Genomic DNA, 26242 nt, shown 5'->3' with positions numbered 1-26242 from the left:
ATATAAATTCTTGGATCTCGCCCCAGAGAGGCAACTTTGGTAAGTCCAGTCTCAGGCCCAGGTTCTGTAGTTTTAAAATCTCTCCAGGTGATTCTGATGCAGTCAGGACTAGCAGTTGCTGGCCTGGTCCAGGCCGTTGTTCCAAGTGTGTTCTGAGGAGCCTTGAGGATTTACGGAAGCCCTCTCGGGGCCTCTCAGAGACAGAAGATGGGGCCCTCACTCCAATTTACTGATAGAGCTTTGTTGCATTTTATTTTTTGAGAGTTTGTTTTACACACTGGGCTTCTGGGCAAGGTTTTCTTTCAGCACAAAGCCTGTGGCTGTACTTTCTGAAGTGAGTGATTTGTACCACCAGTGATACAAAGATGCAATATGGGCTGATGGGGGAAGAAGGCAATAAACGACAGGGAGTCAGGACTGAGAAACTGCTCCCTCTTAGTGCTCTCCATCCTTCTGATTGTTTCAACAAGGAAGTCCCAGACTGGCGCAATATGTCCTCCACAGCTCTTCAGTATTAACTGTTCTCCCTTTTTAACAAAGAGAGTGCAGACCTCAGGTTCCAGGCCATTGGGCAACAATATCTAGCTAGAAAGAAAAACATCATTTTCTTGTATTTATTTTTGCAGTATTTATGGTGATGAAGTTTTTGGTAGTTACAAATTTCAGATTTTAGTAGTTAGAAAGTTTCCTTTTAGAGACATTTATTTAGGTAAAACAAAGAGTGGGTTGCTCTAAAGCAACTTAATAAGTAATAAGAGTACAGGTGGGTCAAGAATTTGGCAGAAATTAGGAAGGTGGTGTTTGAATGACTCAAGATTAGAAAATAGGTCGATGCGGAAAATAAACAAACACCACAGGTTGGAAGTATTGATTTAGTCCCATCCCTTCACTTACATGTAAAAAAGTTGATATTGCTTGAACACCTGCAATGCATCAGACAGTGTACTAGACCCTTTTCTTGTGAATCATTTCCTTTCAGCCTTACACCACCACCTTGAGAGAGATGGTTTGTTCCCATTTTGTGCACGAGAAAACCGAGGTTCCAAGAAGCAAAGACAGTTGCCTAAACCGACATAACTGAATCAGAGCTGAATTTAGGCTGAGATCTCATTTGGGAGAGTTCTTTCCATCATACCTCATCGTACCAAAAATTTGCGGAGAAGATGCACTTGTGCGAAGGAACCTCCTCAATGTGTCATTCTGCTGTTCGGCCAGCAGTTTTACATATTGATGATGGAAGAGCCTAGCATCTACCCAAGACCCTCGTTTTAATCTTGTCATTTCGCTAACCCAATCATGGACTGCTGCGTTGTTTGTCAAGTGGCACTAAACCAAAGCTGAAAGCCTGTTTTAATGAAAGTGTGATCATGGTGCTTTTTAAAAATTAAATATATGCAACCAATCTAATCACCTAAATTTATGTCGCTTGCTGTTAAATCTGGCAAGGAATTTGGCTGGGTAGAGGAGATAAATTCTGTGGCAGAGGATTTTCCCCCTTCTCGTTTTAATGTAGGATATGGCAGCATTAATTAAGCGGGGGAGTTTAATGGTCAGATTTTACCTTCTGCAAAAATATTTTGCGAATCATAAATTTCTCCTGCATTGTTTGGTGCTGCTGGCCTGGAAGAAAGATTTGGCAGCGCATTCTAGGACAGATGACACCAAGTGATTAGCAAGCTGACTTCAGCTGCTGGCAGCCGGGTACTAAAAGAACATGCTAATGTCCTCCATTTTGACATGCCGGCTGGACTTTTTTTTTTTTTGAGGAACTGGCTCTATTTATGATTCCATTTTTATCTTTTAAATGCCATGACAGATGGCAGATTCTTCAGCCAACTCTATTGCCAGGAAATGCAGAAAGCTTGAAAGCACCGTGTAATGGTGAAATCAGACCAGGCAGGCACCCCAGACGAATCTGAGAGTCATTCCCCAAATTTCATGAGAACAGTGGTCATCTTGGCTGTGTCTCTTCTCAGGGGGGCATAAGAAGTGAAATTAACCAAAATGGACCCACAGAAGGAGCTGCTACTGCGATACCACCAGCTCCTTAACCTTGGAATGGATACCATCATAGCAATGGCACTGTTATTTTAAAACTGGAGAATCTATTTGGAGGGTTGCTTTGTGGGGGAGGGGGAGCATTTGTAAGATCATCTGGTCAACCTTTGCGGACGTGAACAGCACTGACCTTGGTGCACTTGTTCTGCTAGGCTTATTTTGACTGGGAAGCCAACCATGACCATTCACCCTGTCTCTCTCTCTCTCTGATAATGTTTCTCTGCCTGTGAGTAGTTTGCATGGTTACCTGTGAAAGTGGAATGATGTGTTTGATCCAGTCATGTTTAAAAATTGCATCCTTTTCGCCACTGGCTTATTAGCTTTTGGTCAGTGCAGACAGCTGCTTCGGTGTCCCAGCTGGGAACAGTGGCCTCAGTAAACATATTTCTTCCTCTTATATAGTCCCTGGCCTGCTCGCCCTCATTCCCATCTGTCTGATGGCAGGCTGCCGATTTCCAACGTGGTCAGATCCCCATCATCAGGCAGGGAGGGGTTTGAGAAGGACAGCCTGGATCATGAGACAACTTCAGCGTCCTCACACAGGTCACACATGCATATAAATGCGGCCATCCTGAGACTGAGCTTTGAGGACCTGGTCAGACATTTTCAGAATTCAGTCTCCAGAGGGGAAAGTGGGAATCAGATACACAAGATGGCCGCCTCTGGTTGAGCCCCTGACCGTCACTGGAGCTCCCACTGAACCTCCTTGTTCCTGATCCCCATCGCTGCCCTTCTTTCCCCTTCCTTCTCTGCTCATATTTGACATGCTTTTAACGGGGCATGATGTCTTTAATTCCACAATTAATGCTAATACTAAAATATTTGTCCTTTGGCTTAAATTTGTGCTAAACTATAAATGGTCAATTTAAAACTCTCCACGAGAGCACATTTTGGTTTAGTGATCTGGCAGGGAGTAGAGAGCCACTTTATTTGTGAAAGAGGGTAAAATGGAACTCATGAAATGTGTATCTGGAGGGATTAAGTAAAAAATGGAGAAATTGGAGGCAGTGAGGGAACACCTCACCTTCCCCTTGTTATATCATGGGTCTGATGATAGGCAGCAGAGAGGAAACATGAAAAGGAACAGGAAAACAATGGAATAAAGGCACAATTCCAGGCAAAGCTTTCCCTGAGAAATAGACCATGATTTTTGCACCTACAAATGCATATCACTTGACCTTTGAAATTGTCAAGGTGACTAGTAAATAAAAAGTTGGAAGAACATACAGATATATTTCTGGGTATGCTTCTTTTTTTAAAAAAAAAAATGACTAATTTTGCAAAGACTGCAAGAGCCAACAGTGAAATTGCCCTATTGCTTAGAAAATAGCAAAAGTTCAGCTTTACAAAATGAAAACTGTTTTGTTTTAAGGAAACTATGTAATGTTGCTCAATCTACAATTCTAAAGTTAATTCAATGTCCTTATTCAAACTGTAAAAATAATGCTGCAGAAAATAACCAGGTTATATTCTTTACAAGTTGAGGTATGTGAAATGTCAAAAATTTGTTTTATTTGTAATATTTCACTTTAGTACTTTTAACTTTTTGAACATAGATTCCTTTTACTATGCATCACATCATATTTTCCTTGTAGGCAGTCTTATCAATTAGATACTTAGAAAGCTCAGAAATTATACCTTAGCCTTCAAAGCAAAATCTGTACTTAGCCAAACTCATCTCCCTTTACTTTGGTCTGGCTGCTCTTTTCCCAGAGTCCTTTGCCTCAGGCTGGCTGATCATCTCCTTGTACTCACACAACCTGGTGTCAGGTTTATGTTCAAAAGCAAAGTATCAACCTTCAAACTCTGAAGGATAAGATGTATTTTACAAAGGATAAAGAACTAGTTAGTCAAATTGTCAGATTAGTAAAATAAATATAAACGCCATATCTTCTCTACTTAAAAAAAAAGAGCCTAGAAGGAAATTCTTGTATAATTTAATGTTATATTCCACTAAAACATTTTTAGAGATTTTTACATCCGTGGAATATAAGAGTATATCTCTTCTCCATGAATATTTCAAGCTACCGCCATACATGGGGAAAAACTAATAGACATAACGCCATGATAATTGTGATGTACATTTCTTTGATCTACAGTGAATTTGTCAATTTCATTTGATGGTAGTGATTTACTAACTTTTAGAATTTTAATAGTGCATTTTGTTTGCTTAATCTCATTATACTCTCAATTCTCTTTGGAATAAAAATTACACATTGAAATGTTCTAAAAGTCATTTAAACTATTATTATTTTTTTTTGAGGATGATTAGCCCTGAGCTAACGTCTGCTGCTAATCCTCCTCTTTTTGCTGAGGAAGACTGGCCCTGAGCTAACATCCCTGACCATCTTCCTCTACTTTATATGTGGGACGCCTACCACAGCATGGCTTGCCAAGCAGTACCATGTCTGCACCCGGGATCCGAACCGGTGAACCCCGGGCTGCCAAAGTGGAACATGCAAACTTAACTGCTCCACCGCCGGGCCTGCCCCTAAACTGGTTTTATTTGGAGATTGGCAGTGGTGGGTGGAATGTGATTCAGTGATCAATATAATCAGAAGCAATTACGGTAGCACAAACCCATGATTGTGAGAGATTCTGCTTACCTTGAATTTGCATCATTTCAGTTTTCTCTTTACAGTTCTGCAGTGGTGCCCAGGCACCACAACTCTTTGTTGGTGGATTGCTAAACCAGCATTTATTTTAAAAAACTACAAGAGCAGGATGTGTGGGGTCAAAAGATCTGGGTTCTAGTCCAGCTCTGTCTCCTACCTGCTATATGATCTCCCGCCACGTTTCTGACCCTTTTTGCTCTAATTTTCTTTAAGGCAGGGAAGTAATCCATGTCTAGTGTAACTCCTACATATCTTGTAAGGGGCAATATAGAAGCATAAGAAAAATGTAAGGGATTAGAGCATCACATGATATTTTAGAGTCGGATGGTTCTTGGCGACCATCTGGTCCATCTTTCGCTTTACAGAAGAGTGAAAATGAGGCCCAGAAAAGGAGATATGTTATGGACTACTACAAGGCTCAGTATTGTGATCTGGTCTTAGGAAATTTATCATGAAATACATAAATAGAGTGAATTGACCAAACTGAGCCCTTGGTTTGGCCCCCAATGATCAGTCTTCAATGTTTAGCTTATTAAATGCCCACCAAAAAAATACAATTGCAAAATTATAAATATATCTAAATTAAGTATAGTTTTCAAACTCATGTCATGGGTCTAATTGGATGTGAAATTCCAATTTAGGGCAAGGAACTATACTAAGCACTGACAAGCCTGATAAATACCACTGGCAGAATTCGCCTGCTCCATCACATGAGTCTACCATCAATGTGGTTGAGAGAGCACTTTTGGGTGTTTACTGGTCAATTTGTGTATTACCTAGTGACTTGTTTCACAGATGGAATTGCGTTCTCCTGAAAGATCTACCCTTGAGTTTTCATTTGAGTCTCAACACGACATGTCCTTTAGTAAAGGTGTGTCTTGTTATCATTTCATTTCAGTAGATGGTGACACAAGAATCCATGCTGAAGGCTGCCTTGCCTCTCTTTGCCAGATTCACGGTCAGCAATGGGCTGCAGACCAAGCCCGGGGTGTTTGAGATCACACTGGAGACTGTGGACAGAGCCTTACCCGTGGTGACCAGGAACAAGGGGTTGAGACTGGCCGAAGGGGCCACAGGTCTTCTTTCCCCTCACCTCCTTCAGCTGACCGACCCTGACACTCCAGCGCAGAACCTCACCTTCCTTTTGGCCCAGCTCCCACAACATGGCCAGCTCTACCTATGGGGGACAGTGCTGCTTCAACACAATTTCACTCAGCAGGATGTGGACAGCGGGAATGTGGCCTACAGGCACTTGGGAGGGGACTCTCAGATTGACCGCTTTACGTTTGTGGCCACAGATGGGACAAACCAAGGCTTCATGATGGATGGGAGAGTGTGGCAAGAACCTGTTTCATTCACTATCCAGGCAAGTATGACAAATACACAGTTCATTGCCAGGCATGTGCAGAAAACGACAAGGAGAACTATCTCCTTATTTCCCTCCCTCTTTCATTCAAATAGGTATGCTATGTCTACAGCATGCCAGGCACGAAGCAAGGCGCCAGGCATATTGATATGAACAAAACAGATGTGGTCCCTGCATATGGGCTAATGACTGACCGTAGGAGTCAGTGGTAGTACAGAAGGGAACAAAACCAGGGACTTGGGTGTCAGGCACACCTGGGCCATTTCTACTTTGCCATCTATTAGCTGTGTGACCTTGGAAGAGTTCTTTAACTCCTCTGATTCTAGTTTTCTTTCTTTGGAAAACATACCTTATAGCACTGCAGTGAGAATTAAATAATCTTCGGTACTCAAGACACTGGCATATTAGTTATTCAATATCTTATAACTACAATAAAATATCTAACTATACTCTATTATACTATCTAACTCTATTGCTATTATGATGATGCTTATTGGTCCATGTCATCTACTGGCATTTTAATAATTTTCAATTAAATGTATGAATACTTACAAGGCAGCATCAATATTGTACATGTAATAATGATGAGGAAAATAATTGTAGCAGCTACAATTTTTAGAGTGTTAACTGTAGTTCAGACCCACTTTACATAAATCTCATTTAATTCTGATGAAAATCCTATGAGGTAGGTTTTATGATCTCCATTTTATAGATGTTCAGAAGCTCAGAAGTTCAATAATTTTTTCAAGCACATGTAAAGACCTCACATCTTTCCGATCCCAAATTCTGTGTCCTTTCTATGGCACCACACTGCCACATTTGTGTTGACTATTACGATGATTCTTGGAGGGCAAAATGTGTTTTTCTTTTTTTAGTCAAAACACATCAAGTATGTTCTGGCTCTCAAAGCCTTGAATCCACTCTCCTTGGAAATAATTCACCCTGTTCTACATGCTTCCCCCAAACGCAGAAAAGATATAAATCTGTCTCTTATTTCAAGATATGTTCTGATTATGTAAAATAATCATAATTTTCCCTTGCTGTTTAGTCTCTGTATCAGTCAGGGTTCTCCAGAGAGACAGAACCAATAGGACTTATTTAAATATGTGTATACAGTCATGCGTCACTTAGCGACGAGGATATGTTCTGAGAATGTGTCATTGGGTGATTTTGTCAGTGTGTAAACATCGTGAAGTGTACTTACACAAACCTAGATGGTACAGCCTACTACACACCTAGGCTGTAGGGTACTAATTTGATGGGACCATCACTGTATATGCGGTCCATTACTGACTGAAACCTGGTTATGCGGCACATGTGTGTGTATATATATATATATGTGTGTGTGTGTGTGTATGTGTGTACACATATATATGTGTGTGTGTATATATACACAGAGAGGGGGGCGGGTTTATTGTTTAGGAATTGGCTCACACAATTGTGGGATCTGACATGTCCAAAGTCTGCAGGGAAGGCCGGCAGGTTATAAATTCCAGCAGGAGTTGATGTTACAGTCTTGAGTCCAATAACAGTCTGGAGGCAAAATTCCTTCCTCTTCGAGGAACCTGTCTTTTCTCTTAAGGCCTTCAACTGACTAGATAAGGCCCACCCACGTTATGGAGGAGAATCTGCTTTACTCAATGTCTACTGACTTAAATGTTAATCACATCTTAAAAATGTCTTCACGGCAACATCTGGCCTGATGTTTGACCAAACAACTGGGCATCGCAACCCTGCTAAGTTGACATGTAAAATTAACCATTACAGTCTCTTTCTAAGGTAGGATCTGAGTAGAAAAGTGGGGAGTCATGATACGTAGAGTGGGTCCCGGATGAATCTTTGACACTAGGGAGGTCCAGAAAATGTAATGAAATTATGATGCACTGGGAGTAGAGAGAAGGTGTTGATGTCATTGGCACAGTATGAAAGAAGTACTTTGTACATAGTAAACATTATTGTGTTTCCATTTTGTTATTATATGTTTTAATTGTTATTAGCCCCATCCCACTCTTCAGTCTACTAATTTTTTTTCTTGACTCCTGACGCCCCATACTAGGTAGAGAAATGTCATTGTACTGTCCAACCAGGGGTGATTTTCTGGGTCATTTTCCTTGCAAATTTGTAGGAGTTATCAATTCTAAGCACAGGCATAAGAGTTCCTTCCCACACTTCCGCGCAGAGAGGGGAAAGAGGGTAGAGTTTAGAGAAAGTATCAGAACTTAAATCAGGTCTGTCTCAACACCAATCCTCAACTTAAAGAGCTTGGTTGTAGTATGAGAGTTATCCCTTGGAAGTTGTAGAATTTACTGATAGGAAAATGTTGATTACAGGTGTAAAGGTTCACAAGGCTTTCCTTGCCCCCCCCCCCCCCAAAAAAATCATTGTGTGTAAAAACCTGACAAAGAAAGCCTTAAACTTTCTCCCCCAAATTCCCTGGTCTCTCTGAGCAGAGAGGTCAAGCAGTTTAGGAAGTGACTAACCCCTGCCAGCCGTGCAGGAAAGATGAGCCCTTTAGTCTCTTGCCTACAGGAGCTTTTTCTGGCAAGACAATATGGTGTGGACCACCACTGAGTGATGGATTGCTCCAAGTAAGTCTCCCAAGCATGGGTGCACTGCTCTTCTCGTCTCGATCTGGGTAACGAAGGGCAAAGATACTAGACTGAACAAGCTAAAACACAGGTGCCTGCCACTGATACCAGCAGGCACTAATTCAACATTCATTACGTAGGAAATTATGTCTGTCTGACCAACATACTGCAATCTTGCTGCAATGATTCCTGTAATCTTCCTTAAAAGGGGACGGGGCTGGAAGTGAGGCAGAAAGGACCAGCATCACAGCTTTCTGTGTTTTAGGTGTGTCTGAGATGATTTTCAATAAATCCAACACAAGTTATCCAAAGGATATAGCCTTCTTTTTTTAAAAAAATTTTGTACTCCAATATTTTAAAATGCTTCCAGTATACTGAGTCAGAAGAACTGCTTTTGAAGAAGCTGGAAGTTTAGCAAGACTAGGAGACATTTTAGCACAAGTGTGACCGATGACACAGAGGGGACCACATAACCAGAGTTTAAATATTAACGTTTTTTTTAAAACAAATGATCACAACAAGCATTTGTTCCTTTTGTAACACTTTTGTTTTTAGGGAAAATACAACGTAAAAAAAATCCAGCTACACTCATCTATTGATCAACTTTGAGGATTTCTTACATGGCTTGGAGTATTATCTTTCCTCTCCTGCCATTCACCATCCCTCCTACTGGCCACCGTGGCTGGCCATGGTTGTCATTGGTGGCTTCCTTCCATTCTTTTATTCTGTGCAATAACAAACTGGGATGATATTGTATGTACTATCATGTAGATTGCCTGTCTCCACTCTTCATTATGTTATGGAAGTTTCCTCCGGTCGTTAGATCTTCCTTGAAAACCTAACTTTTAAAGGCTTCATTGTTCTCAGTCTCAGGTAGAGACGGTTTATAAATCCCTTCTTGGACTTCTCTGTTTTATGGAATTTTTTGTTAATTGCTACTATAAATTATATTTTAGTGAACATGCATATATATGTGTTTATCTGCACATCTAATTATTTCTATAGGATATACTCCAAAAAGTGAACGTTTTGGATCAAAGTATACGCATGTTTTTAATATATGTATATGCCAATTTCCGCTCCAGAAAATTCTCACTAATTTGCACTCCTAGCAGCAAAATATAAAAATGTCTGCTTCTCCAAACATTAGCCAACATGATTTATGATTATTTTCATTAATAATAAAGAACTTTGCCAACTTGAGAGGAAAAAAGTATTTGGTTGTTGCAGAATTCCATGTAGAAATACACAAGGGCTGGCCCTGTGGCTGAGTGGTTAAGTTCGTGTGTTCCACTTCAGCGGCCCAGGTTTTCACTGGTTCGGATCCTGGGCGTTGACCTAGCACCACTTGTCAGGCCGTGCTGACGTGGTGTCCCACATAGCAGAGCCAGAAGGACCTACAACTAGAATATGCAGCTGTGTACTGGGGAACTTTGGGGGGGAAAAAGAAAAGGAAGATTGGCAACAGATGTCAGCTCAGATGCCAATCTTTGTAAAAAAAGCAAAAGAAAGAAATACACAAGGGAGGAGTGGTAATTTTCCCCCACCCCAAGAGAAATGAACAGCTTTGTGCAAATACTTCCAGAATTTTGTCTATGTCTGTATGAACATGTATATGTATTTTTTTTTAACAAAAATGGCAGTATAGTCATCTCCTCTTATGCAACTTGCTGTTTCTTTCTTTTTTTTTTAACCAGTTAACACTAAGTTGTGGATATTTTTCATTATTGGTTCATCCTACGTCTTATTCTTTTTAATAGGTGCATAGTAGTTTATTGTATCATCATATACAAAAAATACATATGGTCTTATCATTGACACTAATTCTTTGCTAGGGTGAACTAAGATTTACAGTAGTATCCTTTTTGGGTAAATGAAGTTAAGAATGAAGTCTTAGGAGTGAGAGGAATGAAGGCGGTGTTCTTGTACCTGTTTTTAATGTAAGTGGTGAATTGTGCTATTCATCCAGACCTGCTCCATCCCTACCCTATAACAGTCGTTTGCAAGATGGACCTGAATGAAGCCCTTGGTAGCTGAACCTGGGCTCCTCCTGTCACTCATGAGAAATTGACGACTTGCCATCGTCACAGTCCACCTGGTTGGTTACCAGTTCTCATCCTCAATGAAACAAATACACACATGTCTGTATAATCACTTTTCACTTTTTTCTTACTGAAGTATTTTTGTTTTTATTCAACATTTTTGCCATTTGAACAAAGACATGCCGAGAAAATGTTCTATGTATTTAAAAACTCTTGCAAGTCTGTTTCTGTAAGTCAACGAACACTGGAAAGACGGGGAAATCCTTCTGTGGAGCTAACCTTAAGTTTGCAATACAATTCTTGGGTCAGTTTTAATATATTAATTCAACAAATATTCCTTGAGCTTCTTCTGGTGCAGGCACTGTGCCAGGTGCAGGGAATAGATGGGGAAAAAGACATGGTGTCAGCCCTCAAGGAGCTATGTCCTAATGAAGAGTCAGACAATGGACTCCTAAATAAAGCTGGGTCAAAGTTACAATGGAAAGTTGGCCTCTGTTCCAGGCACTGTGATATTTGCTGAGGTTATTCTTAACAAGACAGTCTTTAGCAGAAATTAACAAATGAGGAAGATAAGGAAGCTGAAATTTGGGAGCATTTGTCATTGTCCAACCATTAAGACCCTTGGTCACATGGGGATGAGAAGGCTTTGTGTGACATTGTATGTAATTATCAATGATCCAGGTGGACCAGTTGGACAAAACAGCCCCGCACATCACACACTTGCATTCCCCTTCTCAAGTGGGGCTCCTGAAAAACGGCTGTTATGGGATTTACATCACTTCCCACGTGTTGAAGGCATCGGATCCTGACACCGAGGACAATCAGATCATCTTTAAGATTTTACGAGGCCCCCAACATGGACATCTGGAGAACACAACAACAGGTACTGCCTTCCTTAATCCTTGTAATTGCTCATTTTAAAATATCCAGTGGCTGGCAATGCTAGAGAGTAATTTAATTAAGTGCAGGCCCATTTGGTAAACACTCCCCAGGGCTTACTGGTAGATGCCGTTTATAAATCAATATTGGTGCTAAAGAGGGTTTGAAGATGAGCTTTCCTAAATTCATCTTGAGTGGGAGAACCAAATACTGATACACAGATGTTTATTGTTTACAACTTCTTTTCAACAGCCAGATTGTAATATATTCAGTGGAACACACATGTCAGAACCAGATTCATATTTGTGACTCATTTTTTTCTATCGTGAATTCTAAATGATGTCAGTTCATTTTTAAAAATTCTGGTTTTATTTTTTGGTATATTAGTTTTTCTGGATTGTGTATTATTTCTGCTTTACAAAGACAGTGATAAAAATATATCGCTAAACAGGATGGCACAGAATTATCGATTTTATTACTGTATCTTCCTATTCTTTCTTCCTCTATTTTTATATTTTCTTTAAAACACAATACTTCTGAGACAAAGTAATTTTAAAGCCTAATTTAAGTTCATTGAATTCGAGTTTTAAGATAGTTGCAATAATGTTAATTTCTTTAAAAAATACACTTGGGCTGTTTTTAAAGCTGTGTTTAAAATGAAATAGCCATGTAATTTTTTCATCTCTTATTTAATATTTTGTTTGGTTAATCATGAAATTCATTTATTTCTTTTCTGTAGGTGAATTTATCCAAGAGAAATTTAGCCAAAAGGACTTAAACAGTAAGACCATTCTTTACATCATAAACCCATCTTTGGAAATAAATTCAGATGTCATGGAATTTCAAATCATGGACCCCACCGGGAACTCTGCCACTCCTCAAATGTAAATTATTATGCTTGTTCAATTGTCTTGCATATGATGTCCAGAATGTATCTGATTAGGAAAGTGAAATATTCTTTTTCAAACAGAATCTAAGAGGATAAAATGACAGACCATTTCAGAAGCTCATGGAATTTATTTTGGAGAGGGATTTTTCTGTTACTGCTTGGTAATGTGAAAGCCAGTAGCTTTACAGAGTATGGAAACATGAAAAAGTTAAGTTGTATCGTGCTAGGCCATTCATTTTGTGCATGTCAATGCATACGCTTCCACACACACACAGGTTTCTGTTTTGACAGTTTGTAGCATCCGGGCCTGAGCTTGCAGGCTCATGTACAAATCGTGCAGCAAGAGGTCACTGTAGGACTGTTAGAAACCATCATCTTCGAAAATCTCTGGAGCCGGGACGAAGGAGGGGGTCAGAAGGGTTAGCAAAACATCTTCCCTTTCCCTTACAAAAAACAAAGGAAACAAAACGATTACTTGTGACTGCCTTTAGAAGTTAATAAACCTATCATGGGTGAGATGAAAACAGTGTAAGGAGGAAAATAGACTTGGGGAGGTATTAAGTGACACTTAGAAGTTGTATAAAGTGTATGACCCTCAGAATAACGAGATTAACAGACCACAGTAATTTCACTCACTGGGTTCCTAATCTAGGCTTTTCGTGAAAGTAGACCTTGAATAACTTACCAGCTATCAGATGGTCACAGAAAGGTTCACATAGTTCAGTTCTCGTGCTATGTTTTTTCTTTTCTTTTAAATTTGATATCTTTCCCTGTCAACTCAAAGAAAAGTTGTTCATTTATCCTAGTTTTCATATTCACCATATCCTAGTCAGACTACACACCATAAGTGAGTGCAGCCCCTTGATGAGCCTTTTATGACAGAATATGGACAAAGGAAGAAAACCAGAGAAATCCTCTGCACTCTTCCTTCTTGCTTTTTCTTTCCGATCCTCCAGTGTAGTCCCAAGACTCACCAGCAGAGGTCTCTGTAGTTATTGTTAGAAAAACTGGCGTCTTTCTCAACAAAATGCATTCCTGAGGCCCCACCTCCACTGTCCTGATAAAGTGTAATACCTGCCCAGGTATGGCACAGATTTTTATTGAGGGGCTGCTATATGCCAGGTACAGAGTACTAGAAGCTGGGAAGTAGATGTGAGCAAGGGAGACCTGGCCTGTGATGTTAAAATATAACCATGGGATTATAAAACTAAAATGAATAACCACCATCCATTAAACTCCTCTTGCTGAAGAGAAATGATTCTTCGGAATTACAGTCTCTATAGAAAATATATTAACTTGTAATTCAGGCAAACATCGTTCAATTCTCAAGAAATTTAAAAAAAAATATCCTGCTCCGAAAACATGTTGGTTTTACTTGCTTTTTAATAGTTCAATTAAAAAACATGAGAATATTGATCAGACTTGCTCCTGGCCTAATGCTGTCCGCTAGTCCTCCACATGTCAACACAGCCTAGCCGATAGAGAATTTTTTTTCTCAGCGATGGTACCAGATTGATTTTGCTTCATTTACATGCCCTTCTCATTCCTTGTTCTTACCAAGGACGTTGCTTTTGAAGAGGATTTATGTTTTTAAATAATCCTCAAATTCTTCGGAGAATCACAGAATTTATAACCTTAATTGAGGCTGTTTTAAATAGTGTCCAGCTTCTGTTGGATATCAGTTTTCAAGTATCTGTGCTGAAGGTGTATCTTATTCAGCTTGAAATGATCGGAACCAACGGAACAAAATGATGCAAAATATGCCTACCAATGGTTAGTCCAAAAATAATTTTTTTCTTGAGGAAGATTAGCCCTGAGCTAACATCTGCTGCCAATCCTCCTCTTTTTTGCCAAGGAAGACTGGCCCTGAGCTAACATCCATGCCCATTTTCCTCTGCTTTACATGTGGGACGCCTGCCACAGCATGGCTTGATAAGTGGTGTGTGGGCCCACGCCCAGGATCCAAACCTGCAAACTCTGGGCCACGGAAGCAGAGTACATGAACTTAGCTACTATGCCACTGCTGGCCCCCAAAAATAATTTTGATTTGATTCTGACATACATTATTTTCTTTAGAGTAGGCAGAGGGAGGTAGAAATTACTCAGCATTTATCTTTATAATTTTTAAATGGTATAGTTGTCCCCGACCTCATTTGTAAGTAGATTTTTTTGGAACAAGAAGCACATTTTTTTGGTAAGAAATAATGTTATGAAGAGTGGGTTGTCTTCCCAAGACAGGCGGCAAGAACTTAGTTGCATATACAATATAAATCACAAGCATGTGCAATATAATTGTTTTCTGCTCTATTTCATTGCTCTTTATTTAATCCTTGCAATCACTTAATGAGTTAGGTACTGTCCAAATCCAGAATTTACAGATGAGGAAGTTGAAACAAGGAGACAGGCAGTGACTTTTCCAGGCTCTTGCAGTGAATAGTGAAGCAGCTAGGATTCAGGCCCAGGAAGGACGGCTCTGGAGTCCCCGGTTTTCCTACCGCACTGAAGAACTTCTTGCCTACTCTTAACAACTGTGCTAAACTAGCCTAAAGCGAAAGCAGCAGCAGACTTATCTCCCTTCTTTCTCTCCAGACATTGACCACCCAGGCAGCAAGAAAGGAGAAGTACTTACTCTTCAAGGACCACAAGTTTTAGTTGTTTTTTCAAAATGTAAATTACAGGTTTTAATATTAGGGTGCACCCCATATCAAAAACACTGAGAATTATGGTACAGCTGATAAAGAATAGACCACTGGATTTAGAGCCAAAGAACAGGGTTTGAGCTTCGGCTCTGCCCTTGACCTAGGTGATCATTGAAGCCTTAGTTATGTCATCTGTCAAATGGGGGCAACGCCAAGATTTGTTTGGAGAAACAAATGAGGTAAAAATATACAAAAGCATCTTGTATACTTAAAGTCCTTGACAAATGTAACTTGTGGTAGTGATTACTATTGTCACTCATTGATGTGGGTACAAAGATTGACTATTTGAAGAAGTATTCTGGAAACATTTGGGGGCCAGCTAAAGCCCATCTGTAATTAGAAATTGAATCTGTGATGATTTGCAAAGTGGACAATCAATGTGCTTATTAATAGTTAAGCTAAATGCTGTGTAACTTTGTGTTCTTGTTTGGCGTAGACAGAGTTAATAGACTAATATATTAATAATAGTATTAACATTCTACATATCCGAAGGAGTGAAAACCTTCTGTAATAAAGCTGAAGGGACTGTTGGGTGCAATCTGGAGCAGAACCGAGGCTATTTTAAAGAACGAGAACCCATGTTCCGTGGGAATGTCCCAGAATCTTGATTGCTAGTAAGTTTTTGCTATGGCAGCATCTCTATAGAATATCAGTCTTGAAGGGTCAATAGATATTTCATTAGAAAAGCTGTTAGGAAATCTTGATTTAATCAAGCTATATTGCTAGCTAGCTAGCTTGCATGCTCTTTAACTGCATCGCATCCCGGAACCGTCGAGATGCTTGTATGCATTGGGAATCTCTGAAAGGAGGATATAGGATGTCGTATATCACAACCTGATTAGACTATAGAACCACCACCACCCCACCCTAGAATAGCTCACAGAACAAGTTGTTCATGAAGTACATTTGGGAGACTTTTTATTGTGAATAGGAACTATTTTAGAACACTGAAATCCATGGAAATTTGCATAAAGATTTAGATTTGGCTAAGTGCCTACATTTCAGGCACTGTGCTAGGTGCTTTTAACAAATGTCTAATTTAATCTGCAAAATACAAGCCTCTGAGGGTGATAAGGAGATCAGGCTCAAAGCATTTCAGTAGTTGGCCAGAAGTTACTAAGAGAATGAGTGGCAGAACCAAAAGTGAACCCTGACCACCGGACCTCAAAGTGAGTGCTCATCTGATGGGCCCCTGCCTTGGCATGACTCACTCATCAGCTCATGTCTGTTCTCCAGTCCAGCTTGAATCGCAAGATGATCTCCAGAACTCCCAAACTAAGTTACACAGGACCCACATCATTCATCAGAAACACCTTTGCAGACCACAGAATGTAGCCAACTTCTGACCAAGGCAGTTTCATAACATATCTCCTATGTTGACCTGTTTCTTGTGCCCAGTGTAAAAAAGTCAACTTCAAAAGAAAAGTTGACCCCCACTGCAGTTCTTAGTAACTCAGCGGCAGCTTCTCCAGCTGTCATATGCTTCCAAGCTCTCTGATTCTTCTCCTTCCTCTGGCTACCCTCATTGTAGCCGTTCTATTATTCATTCTTAGCCTTAAAAGAGAAGAGACAAAAGAAATAAAAAAGAAACGAATTTCTGACAAGCGAACTTTGGAACGTTTGAGCAACTTTTATGAAACACCTTGTAGGGGAAGAGGTTGAAACTATTGGCTAGGTAAAGCTTTTGCGTTACCTGCAAGCCAGAAGTTAAAAATATTTATCTCCAGACTAGATCTAAGGAAGCTCAGAGGAAGGGAAGGGAAATAGCACTTATCAAGGACCCACTGTGTACAGGCGCTTTATACCTATTAACAAATTTTAATTTTCATCATTTGATGTGAATATAATTCTCCTCGTTTTAAAGATAATGAAAACTGAGGCCCAGAGAGACTGAGTAACTGACCATAATCGCACACCGAGAAGTAGTTGCAAGATTTGTCTGACTCCAAAGCACTTGTTTTGGGGACTCTCTGTGCTGCCTCCTAACGAAACACTGTTTCCCCATTATCACAGGAGAAAGGCAAAAACGAAAACACAGGTGTCTGTAGTATTAGACTATGGAGCTTAAGGCCATTCTCTTTGAATTGATAGGTCTTAAACTGAATACTTGGAAAAATATTTTCAACATTTCAATTTCCTTAAGTCATGTGCTACTTGATTATAAATGACGATCTAGTTATAAGAATAATTTAATCACAATTTTAGCTTCTATAAAAACTTTCACTGAGAAGCCAAAAATACTTAAAGACTATTCATTAAGGTCCGTTTAACTCTCTGAAGTACAGACTCATCATTCTCACGCAATGGGAAGTGAGGGGACTGACGCACAGAGCAGCCAAGGACCTGTGTCACGTGCTTTTGTTAACCTAGTTAATGTCCCAAATCCAAAACTAGAGTTTTAATCCCCAATGTTTCTTTCAGTTCATTGTTCATTTATATAAATGAATAAAGTAGCCACAAAATAAAATGTCAGAAAGTATATATTTTTGCCTCCACCTCAACACTGTTGACATTTGGAGCCAGATAATTGTCATGGGGTGGGGGTCGGGGGTGGGGTGGAGTGGGGTAGGTGTCCCGTGCATTGCAGGATGTTTAGCAGAATCCCTGGCCCCTACCCACTAGATACCAGTATCACCCTCTTCCCAGTTGTGACAATCAAAGCTGTCTCTAGATGTAGCCAAATGCTAGGAACCATGCACATGCTTAGGGAATAGAATAGATGTGTGTTAAGAGGTCATGCTTTATGGTAGAATGCTCTTTTATCAATGCCATCTTTCTCTCTATTCTAATGAAGTCTAGTAATAGCCAAAGAATCCAGGGCTAGAAAGTCAGGGCTAGAAAGAACATATGAGGATCATCTAGCCTAGCATTTCTTCCAATTGTATGAAATATGATGTTAATAAGCCTGGGGAGAAAAAAAGTTTCATGGTCCACTAGCTTGGGAAACAGTGGGCTAAATAAGACTCATTCACTCATTTAACAAGTATTCATTGAGCACTTACTATGTCCTTGTCTCTCTACAAGGGACTTGGGGATACATCAGGGAACCAAAGACCCCTGCTTACTTGAAGCATATGTAGTATATAAGTAAATGAAACAGTATATTATTCATGATACATACATTGGAAAATGAAAAAGTTGGTCAGGATAAGGGGGATCACAGATGCTAGACTTTGGGGATGGATTGCAAATTTAAATGGGGTGTTTAAACAGCTTTTCTTGTGCCTGACTTCGAGTTAGTGAGTGGCAGTGGGACCAGAAGCATGATGACCTCTAATCCAGTTTAATTGCCGCTGCTCCATCCTACGTCTTTCATTCACAACGGTGGTTGTTGGAACCCCAAACTTAGTTTGCACATTAAATCAAATTTTCTATTGCCACGAGTTCCCCCAAAACCGCTTAGGGAAGTGTTTCTCCACTGAGGATGAGTTTCCCCCCAAGGGACATTTGGAAATGTCTGAAAACTGTTTTTGATTGTCGTAACTGGAGGGCAGTGGTATGATTGTATCTGATAGGTTGAAACCAAAAGTGCTGCTAAACACTTTACAATGCACAGGACAGCCTCCCACAGCAAAGAATTATCTGGTCCCAAATGTCAATAGTGTCAAGGTTCAGAAACCCCTGAAGGAGTTCCCACCTCCCGCTAAATGACTTGAAATGATCGCCATGAGTTTTGCAGTGTGTCTGTAAATTTCATTTCTGGCTCAATGATGTTAGGAGAAGGGAGGGATCACTAAGATGTGAAGATTTGAACCAACCCTTGCCTACATGACACCTACACATCCAGAGCTTTCCAAATTTCTCTCATGGGCCCCTGCATGTGGTTATCTATATGACGCCAAGCATACAGCTGTGTGGTTTCTTGCAGGGAGAGTTCCCAAGGGATTGACTACATCGCTTACGTTGCTTTCAGCTGTTTGTGAAGGACTTAAGCAACCACAGTCTCAGTGTAGAAAGATCTTCTCAAATAGAATACTGCAAAAAACAAAAAACACATTCAAAACATGTGTTGCATATATCCTGTAGGTATGGAAATGCTTTGTGATTTGAATATTTTTCTGGAGAATATATAGCCTGGCTTAAATTTCATGGCTTTTGAATAGATCTTTATTTTTTGTAGTAAATAGTTTTAAGAAAATAAAATAGAACATTGTGTAATGACAACCTTAACCTCTAAGCACTACGTGACATTCTAATGGTATATCAGGGAAATGCACGCACTTTCCCAAACACCGAGACTCTTTATGCTTTGAAGCTGAACAGCTCTCTGTGTGGTCCCCTTATGGATCTAGATGAGAAATCAAATTGCATTTAGCCTTAGGCCTTGAGGTCACTTGGATCTGCAGAGTGACAGTGATGGATTTTTGCTTGTCATGGTCAGCATTAGCAATGGATGGATTCTCAGAAGATTGGATATTGAACCTTACTGAGACTTAGCTGAAATCCATCCATATTTACCTATTTCACTCATTCCCACCACTCTCCTTTCCTTCCTGTTTCATCTTTCTGTCTTTTCCTTCAATCATTCTTGCTGATTTTTTTTCCTTTCTCATTTAGCTGGATCCTTTAGGAATTCTTTACAACATGCATTTTCTATTGGCATTTATAATATCCTTGTTGCTTGTTATCTTGTGCTTCTTTAAGCATGGTCTTTTACTTCTTTATTTATTGATCTGTTTCATGCCAGATTTCAATTCAGTTGCATCAAAAACCCATGAGGGTCCCAATATTATTTAACATAAGGATCTTGTTTTCGTGTCAAAATTTTATGAAGCCCAGCATGCCTGTAACAATAAATTTCATGTCTATTGATTGAAGAAACATTTATGTTCATATAGATTCACGGACTGCTGCAATAATTCCATGCTCCCACACTACTCTTGTCCCACTGGCCCATGGTCCTTAGAGTACGAAACAGTGCTATTGAGTTTATTTTGCTAGTGAAGTTAATCTATAGAATGTAACTGTGACATGTGATTGATGCAAGAACAAAAAGTGGTTATTAGAGGATAAACATACCGTCTAATATGAATGGTCCTGGGAAAGTCTGGAGAGCTCTGTGAAATTTGTGAACTCCATGCTCCACACAGGGGCACCCAGAATTTCTAGTTCTTCAAGGAAAAAAAATTGTAAAAAGTAATGTAAAAATCTAGAAGAAAAAGCCTGAATCCAGTTGGAAGTTTAGGAATACAGTAAGGCAACCACTGAGGGTTTTGTAAGTGCAGAATAAAGGGGAAATGAGAAAAGCAAAAGCAATGGAAGTATGTTCAATGATTGTAGTGAAGATTGCTTGTGTCTTTTATCTTGCTGAAGGTTATGGGGGTAAAAAAGATTAGAACATGTTTGGAGAGAAATGTTTAGATGAAACGTTTGAAGTTTTTTCACCTCAAAAGGGAAATATTTCAGAGTAAAGATAAAACTGTATTCCTCTGCTTGAGCTCAAACAACAAAAGTCATGAAGAACTTTACTTGGGAAGAAGAATGGTCAAGGAGGAACGGAACATTTGACTTCAGGTTTATGCTGGGAATTTCGTCTCTGCTATCTATTAGCTTTGTCACAGCTTCTGCCTTTGAATTAGTTATTTAACTTCTCTTAGGCTCATTTTCTTTTCTAAAAAAAGAAAAAAGTTCCTCTCCATATTATGAGAATTAAAGAAGACAGTTTCCATCAAATACTGGGCTCACTAAATATATGATGGGAAAAAAAGACCACCCTGTATTTATCAGGTTTATTCAGTTGCATAGCTGCATCCAGGCTACATATTAGCACAGCCCTTTTATAGGCCCAGAAGAAGGAATAGATAATGGTTATGAAACACTTATGCGTTTTAATTCCCAGGCACATCCTCAAAGATAACTTGATATTAAACTGAACCCAAGTTCAGAGAAGATTTGTGTCTGGAACAGTTCTTGTTGCACTGATGAAGAAAGCCACGGGATCAGAGAGAAGATTTCACATCAATGTCCTTTCCAAAAGTGAATGTCTCCTTGAACCTCACAACTGGTTCCTTTCCTTTCAAAACATTCAAGTTTGAGTCACTCTTTTGTCATTAATAACTGTGGGACCTCCAACAGTCTTTTAACCTTAGTTTCTGCATTTGCAAAATGGAATTCTAATACTTGCCCTGTCTACCTCATGGCACTGTTGTAAGCCTCAAACGAGATAATGTTAGCGGAAGTTATTTGTGAACTAAAACATACCAAACAAGTGTAAGGAATTTTTAGCACTGGTCAGTGAAGCACCTCTGTCATCGTGATGTGAACCAGTGGTTCAGTCTCTTCCCCAGCAGAGAGTCCCTCTGGGCATTTACTCTGCATTTCTTATGATTTTCTCTTTTCTTTTCCTTTCACGCACAGTCTGGAACTGAAGTGGTCTCATGTTGAATGGTCACAGACTGAATATGAGATCTGTGAGAACATGGGCATGTTGCCCTTGGAAATTACCAGAAGGGGATATTCCATGGACTCAGCCTTTGTGAGTGTGAAGGTAATATCTCTAAAATGTAAATGGTCAAGCTAAAAGTTAGGTTGCTGGTTGGTGCCTTTGATTATTTTCTTAGAAAAAATCAGAGTAACCAAGGAAACTTCAAACTGCAGGAATAGCCAACTGTTCTAGAGAGTCCAAGAACAAAATCTCCTGGTCCCTCCATCCTTTATCCGGCTTCATTAGCTCCCAGATATGATATTTCTAACCCGTTTTTAGTTCTTAAATCTGGTCATTAAGTCTTGAAATTTGATTGCACAGGGAATTGTATCCAACCTAGTGAATTTGGGCCAAACTCTGCTTTGGAAAGAAAGGTTGTATGCAAGACATTCTGTGAGGTACCCAAAGCAAATTTCAGTCCCCAAATGGCTTTCTCTTACTATGCACTAGGATCACTTCCTGTGGTCTCAGTGGATGAGGAAAATCAGGGGACACACCTATCCTAAGAGTCACCCAAGTCATGCAAAATTAGGAGGGCGTATATCAATACAGGCTTCCTGAAATATAAGGAATATTCGGTAACCACTTTTGGATCAGTCAACTTGCTGTTGCTTTCCACTGACATAGACCATGGAGCACAACCTATGGCTTCCAGAACTGACGGAATTTCTTAGGCGTTGCTATCACAATAGCACTTCAAGAGAACAAGAGCATGGAAAGCTTTTACATACTAATGATGGCGAACGAGCCTTAAAGACTTTCCTCCTCAGTCTAATGAAAAGGACACTGATGTTAGCTTCTGGAAAAATAGCATCTCAGTTAAGTCTCAATTACAATAATAAATTCAAATCACCCTCAGAACCTTGTGCACCTAAATTCCAACATCTCCAGACTCAGTATTTATGTTTCCAGTGAGCAGGGATAGGCTCTTTTCCCCAGATCTGTGGGTGCTTTATTGTTATTAAAACATCAGACAACTTGATACACTCTATAATTTTCTGGCAGATTGTTTATGGAAAAAGAAAGAATCTGCCTGGATGGTTTTCCAGTAATCATCTGTTCCTCCATAGGAAGCACCATATGCCCGAGTCTGGAATTTTGGGCCACACTACCATTCACCTTGCCAGGGAGAAAGAACATACGTGGTGTGACATGGAACCTTTTTTCTACTTAAGCTGACTGCACACTGTGAACCTGCCAGCTGAGTGTGCAGCCCTTCATCAAACAGCCCTGAGTCCTGCAGGGACGACTCTCCCCACAGTACCCTTTGCTGCTTTATTCCAGAGTGTATTGGCTGCTTGACTGGGAGCAAGAACAAGAGAGTACTTTTACCTCTGTGGCTTGCCCTGGTTTGAATCACGCACCTTCGCCGGACTGATTTCTCCAACCACCTTGCCTCAGACCATTCCTTTTCTGTAAACCCATAAGATTCTGTAAACTCAGTGGTGGTAAATACTAGGTAATTGCACATGCAAGAACCATGCGGAGAAATGTACCTTACAGCATATGGTGGATACAGGTGTACAATGGGCTTCCTTTTCACAATGAAAGGCTGTTCAGGAGGAGCCTTGGCATTGTAGACAAAGAGCAACTGGGATCTTGGGAGCTAATATCCTTCTTCAGCAAAATGTCTCCACTGCAGACCCATCCACAGACGTTAGGGCCTTTGATTAGAAATACACTTCCTTTGTATGAAAGTGAAGAAATATACTAACCCACTTTCCTGACCATCTTAGATGTCTTAAAGAAATGTGCTAGGTACCAACTGCCTACTGTGCTTACACAGGGTTCTCATTCAACAACCTCTTTCCCAGACCACCCAAGGACACTATTCTTACCATATATTTAGGCTCCTTCTAGGGGAAGTTAAGGCCTTGATTTCAGAGCCCTTAAATCACCTCTGGCTTTTAGCCGTGGGGGTGGGGGACTGGGGATCAGTCAATAGTCTCTTTAGAGTGGATTTTTTCTTTTCTTTTCTTTTCTTTTCTTTTCTTTTCTTTTTTTTACAACTTACTTGATGGAGCCCCTAAAGTCCTTGGTTCTGGGTGTGGATTGCCTTTGTGGGGCTGTTCACCAGGTCTCTCATCCCCACAAAGCTCTCATTCATTTCTGTGAAGAGGGATGGTTTCATCCACACGGGAAAATGGACCAGGCTTGTTTTAGTTCATCTCGTCTAAAGGTTTTCAGTGCTGTGGAGCTCTCAGGATAACTCACAGCTGCCTGACAGATCATCCCTCAGGTTGTCAGGAGCGCCTGCCTTGCTTCTCCTCCCACTCCTCCCCCACCTCCCCCTCCCTTTCCTCTCAGGCACCATCTTAAAACCAGGTTGGGGTAGAAGGAAGGCAATGAGATAAATGATACTTACAACAAAGAGAAAAATATTGTTTAAAATTCATGTTACTTTCTCCAATAACTGAAGCATTTATAAAGGAGAAGCCAAAAAAAAAAAGCTTTACTTTTACTTTTATTGGTATTAGTCTAGAAAAACATTATCTGTAAGAAAGACCCATATAGGCTGGATCTAAAATGGTTTACTATAATAAAAAAAAAAACCTTTATGTTAAAAACAGATTTAAGAGCATGAGTTTAGTCTAGTATGAGACTAGACTACATGTTTCTCTATTATAGAATATTTATTTTATTAAGAAAAGACATTTTTTTTCCCTCTAAGGTCAACCAAGTGTCAGCTACAGTTGGGAAAGATTTTACCCTGACTTCATCTAAACTGATTCAGTTTGACCCAGGTACGTTTTGTGTCTACAGTTCGTTTCATGTTTTTGTGAGAAAGTCTGGAGATTGTGGAGAAGGCAGAATATCACGCAACTTCAGCCACCTAGAAACTCCTCGGGGACCCATATCACCCCACTGCAAGAGAGATCTGTTTGGACTTGAGGTTTTGCCCCTCGCGTTTCATTACCGGTGAATATTTGTTTAAAATGAGAAGAAAGATCATAACAAATAACAAATACCAAAGCAAACATCCAAGAAATCCAGAAAAAATAATGCCATTTAAAAAATTATTTAAGGGCCTGACCCAAAGCTGAAATAATTTAATTGCCTTATATTTTTATGGGAATTTTCGGAATGTTATATTCACGTGGATTCCTAAAGGGCATTGCTAAATGATCTCTCTTGGAATAAGTTGATATGAGGAGATTCCAGGGGAAATTATGATTTAATTAGATAGCACATATTTTGTTTTAAATTTGTGGGAAAAAATTTCTAGGTGCGAAAGGCAACATCAAAGTGTAGTGCCTGCCCTCAAGGATGGTCTATTGTGTCAGAAATACAGACGTGAAAACAATTACTAGTGCTTTGGGACTCAGAGGATGAGCCATTGTTCTGGCTAAGGAAAAATCCTAGAAGACTTCCCAGGGGAGGTGGTATTCTGAGCAGGTAGAAGAAGAAGAAGGGGCCTGCAGGTGACACTTTTGGGGAGTTGAACCTAAAGCGCCTTCTTTCCCTGGCTTCTGTAGATGGGGGCAAGTGGTTCTTTCTCACTGCGCTACATGGTTCTCTCTCTTTCCCTCTGGTCTGGGACTCAGATGGGATGGACCTGGATCACCTGGGTAGCTTAAAAACAGAAATGGATTTTCTCACAGTTCTGGAGGTTAGAAGTTCAAGATCAAATTGTCGGCAAGGTTGATTCCTTCTGAGGGCTGTGAGAGAGAATCTGTTCCATGCCTCTCTTCCATGCTCCAGTGGTTTGCTGGAATCTCTGGTGTTCCTTGGCTTCTGCTGTATCACTTGATCTCTGCCTTCATCTGCACATAGTGTTCTTCTTGTGTGTGTGTGTGTGTGTGTGTGTGTGTCCAAATTTTCCCTTTTTATAAGGAACCAATCATAATGGATTAATGTCCACTCTACTCTAGTATGACTTCATCTTAACTAATGACATCTGTAATGACCTTATTTGCAAATAAGGTCACATTCTAAGGTACTGGGAGTTGGGACTTAAACATATGGATTTTTGAGCAACACAGTTCAATCTAGAACGATGAGCCTTACATTTGACATTCAACGACCCAAAAATTGTTGCTGGCCTCTTTCCTGTGACATTTACATTTCTGACTTGCATAAGTTTGCTCCTCAGGCTGACCACACTTTGCGAGAACGATTCCCGTTGTGTATTTGATATCTCCCCTCGCCTGCGTGGTCTGGTCAATCCCAAGAGGAAGGGATTTGATGCATTTGCATTATGCTCCTTTTGTACTTCGTGTTAAGGCAGTTCCAACCTTTCACTTTGGGAGAGCCAAGAGTCTTTGTAAGATGTCATCTTTATTATTTGAGGTCTGATTGTCACAAGATGAGGAGTGATTTTGGCTTTCAGTAGATTTTGAGCAGCCCCCCAGGTGCTCTGCTTGGATTGATAGGAGCTAGAATGTATCACACTGGAGGCGTCTCTGAAATCTGCCTCTTGGCGATTCCACTGGATAAGATAAACACTCATTTGTCTAGAAGAGTTTACATGCTCTTTTGAGTAGATACTAATGACTTCTAGGGGCCCTAAATAGTCATGATTTTAGAGATTATTTAGACATTTTAAGAAAAAATAAACATATCTCTTAAATTCAAAAGAAACGACACTTGGCTATTCATTGTTCTGGAACTTGTTAGCTAGAAACGGTTTCATAAGTCTTACTTTAGAAACTTTTGAAGTTCCCGAGCCCACAGGTCCTATA

General features: G+C 40.0%; 1 protein-coding gene across 3 annotated transcripts in view; it reads left to right on the top strand.

Moving 5' to 3' along the window:
• FREM1 (FRAS1 related extracellular matrix 1) overlaps window positions 1-26242 on the top strand; it is a 145797-nt gene that overhangs the window by 99752 nt on the left and 19803 nt on the right. For all 3 annotated transcript variants that reach the window (XM_046664862.1, XM_046664860.1, XM_046664861.1), the window contains 5 exons: window positions 5625-6039; window positions 11351-11552; window positions 12288-12432; window positions 21494-21623; window positions 24232-24304. In XM_046664862.1, coding sequence (XP_046520818.1) covers window positions 5625-6039; window positions 11351-11552; window positions 12288-12432; window positions 21494-21623; window positions 24232-24304 — 965 coding nt within the window. The remainder of the gene's footprint in view (window positions 1-5624; window positions 6040-11350; window positions 11553-12287; window positions 12433-21493; window positions 21624-24231; window positions 24305-26242) is intronic.

Source organism: Equus quagga, chromosome 6 (genome assembly GCF_021613505.1).
Source record: "Equus quagga isolate Etosha38 chromosome 6, UCLA_HA_Equagga_1.0, whole genome shotgun sequence".
Taxonomy (NCBI): Eukaryota; Metazoa; Chordata; class Mammalia; order Perissodactyla; family Equidae; genus Equus; species Equus quagga.
The sequence above is the reverse complement of the archived record's forward strand: the minus strand, read 5'-3'. Positions and strand labels throughout refer to the sequence as shown.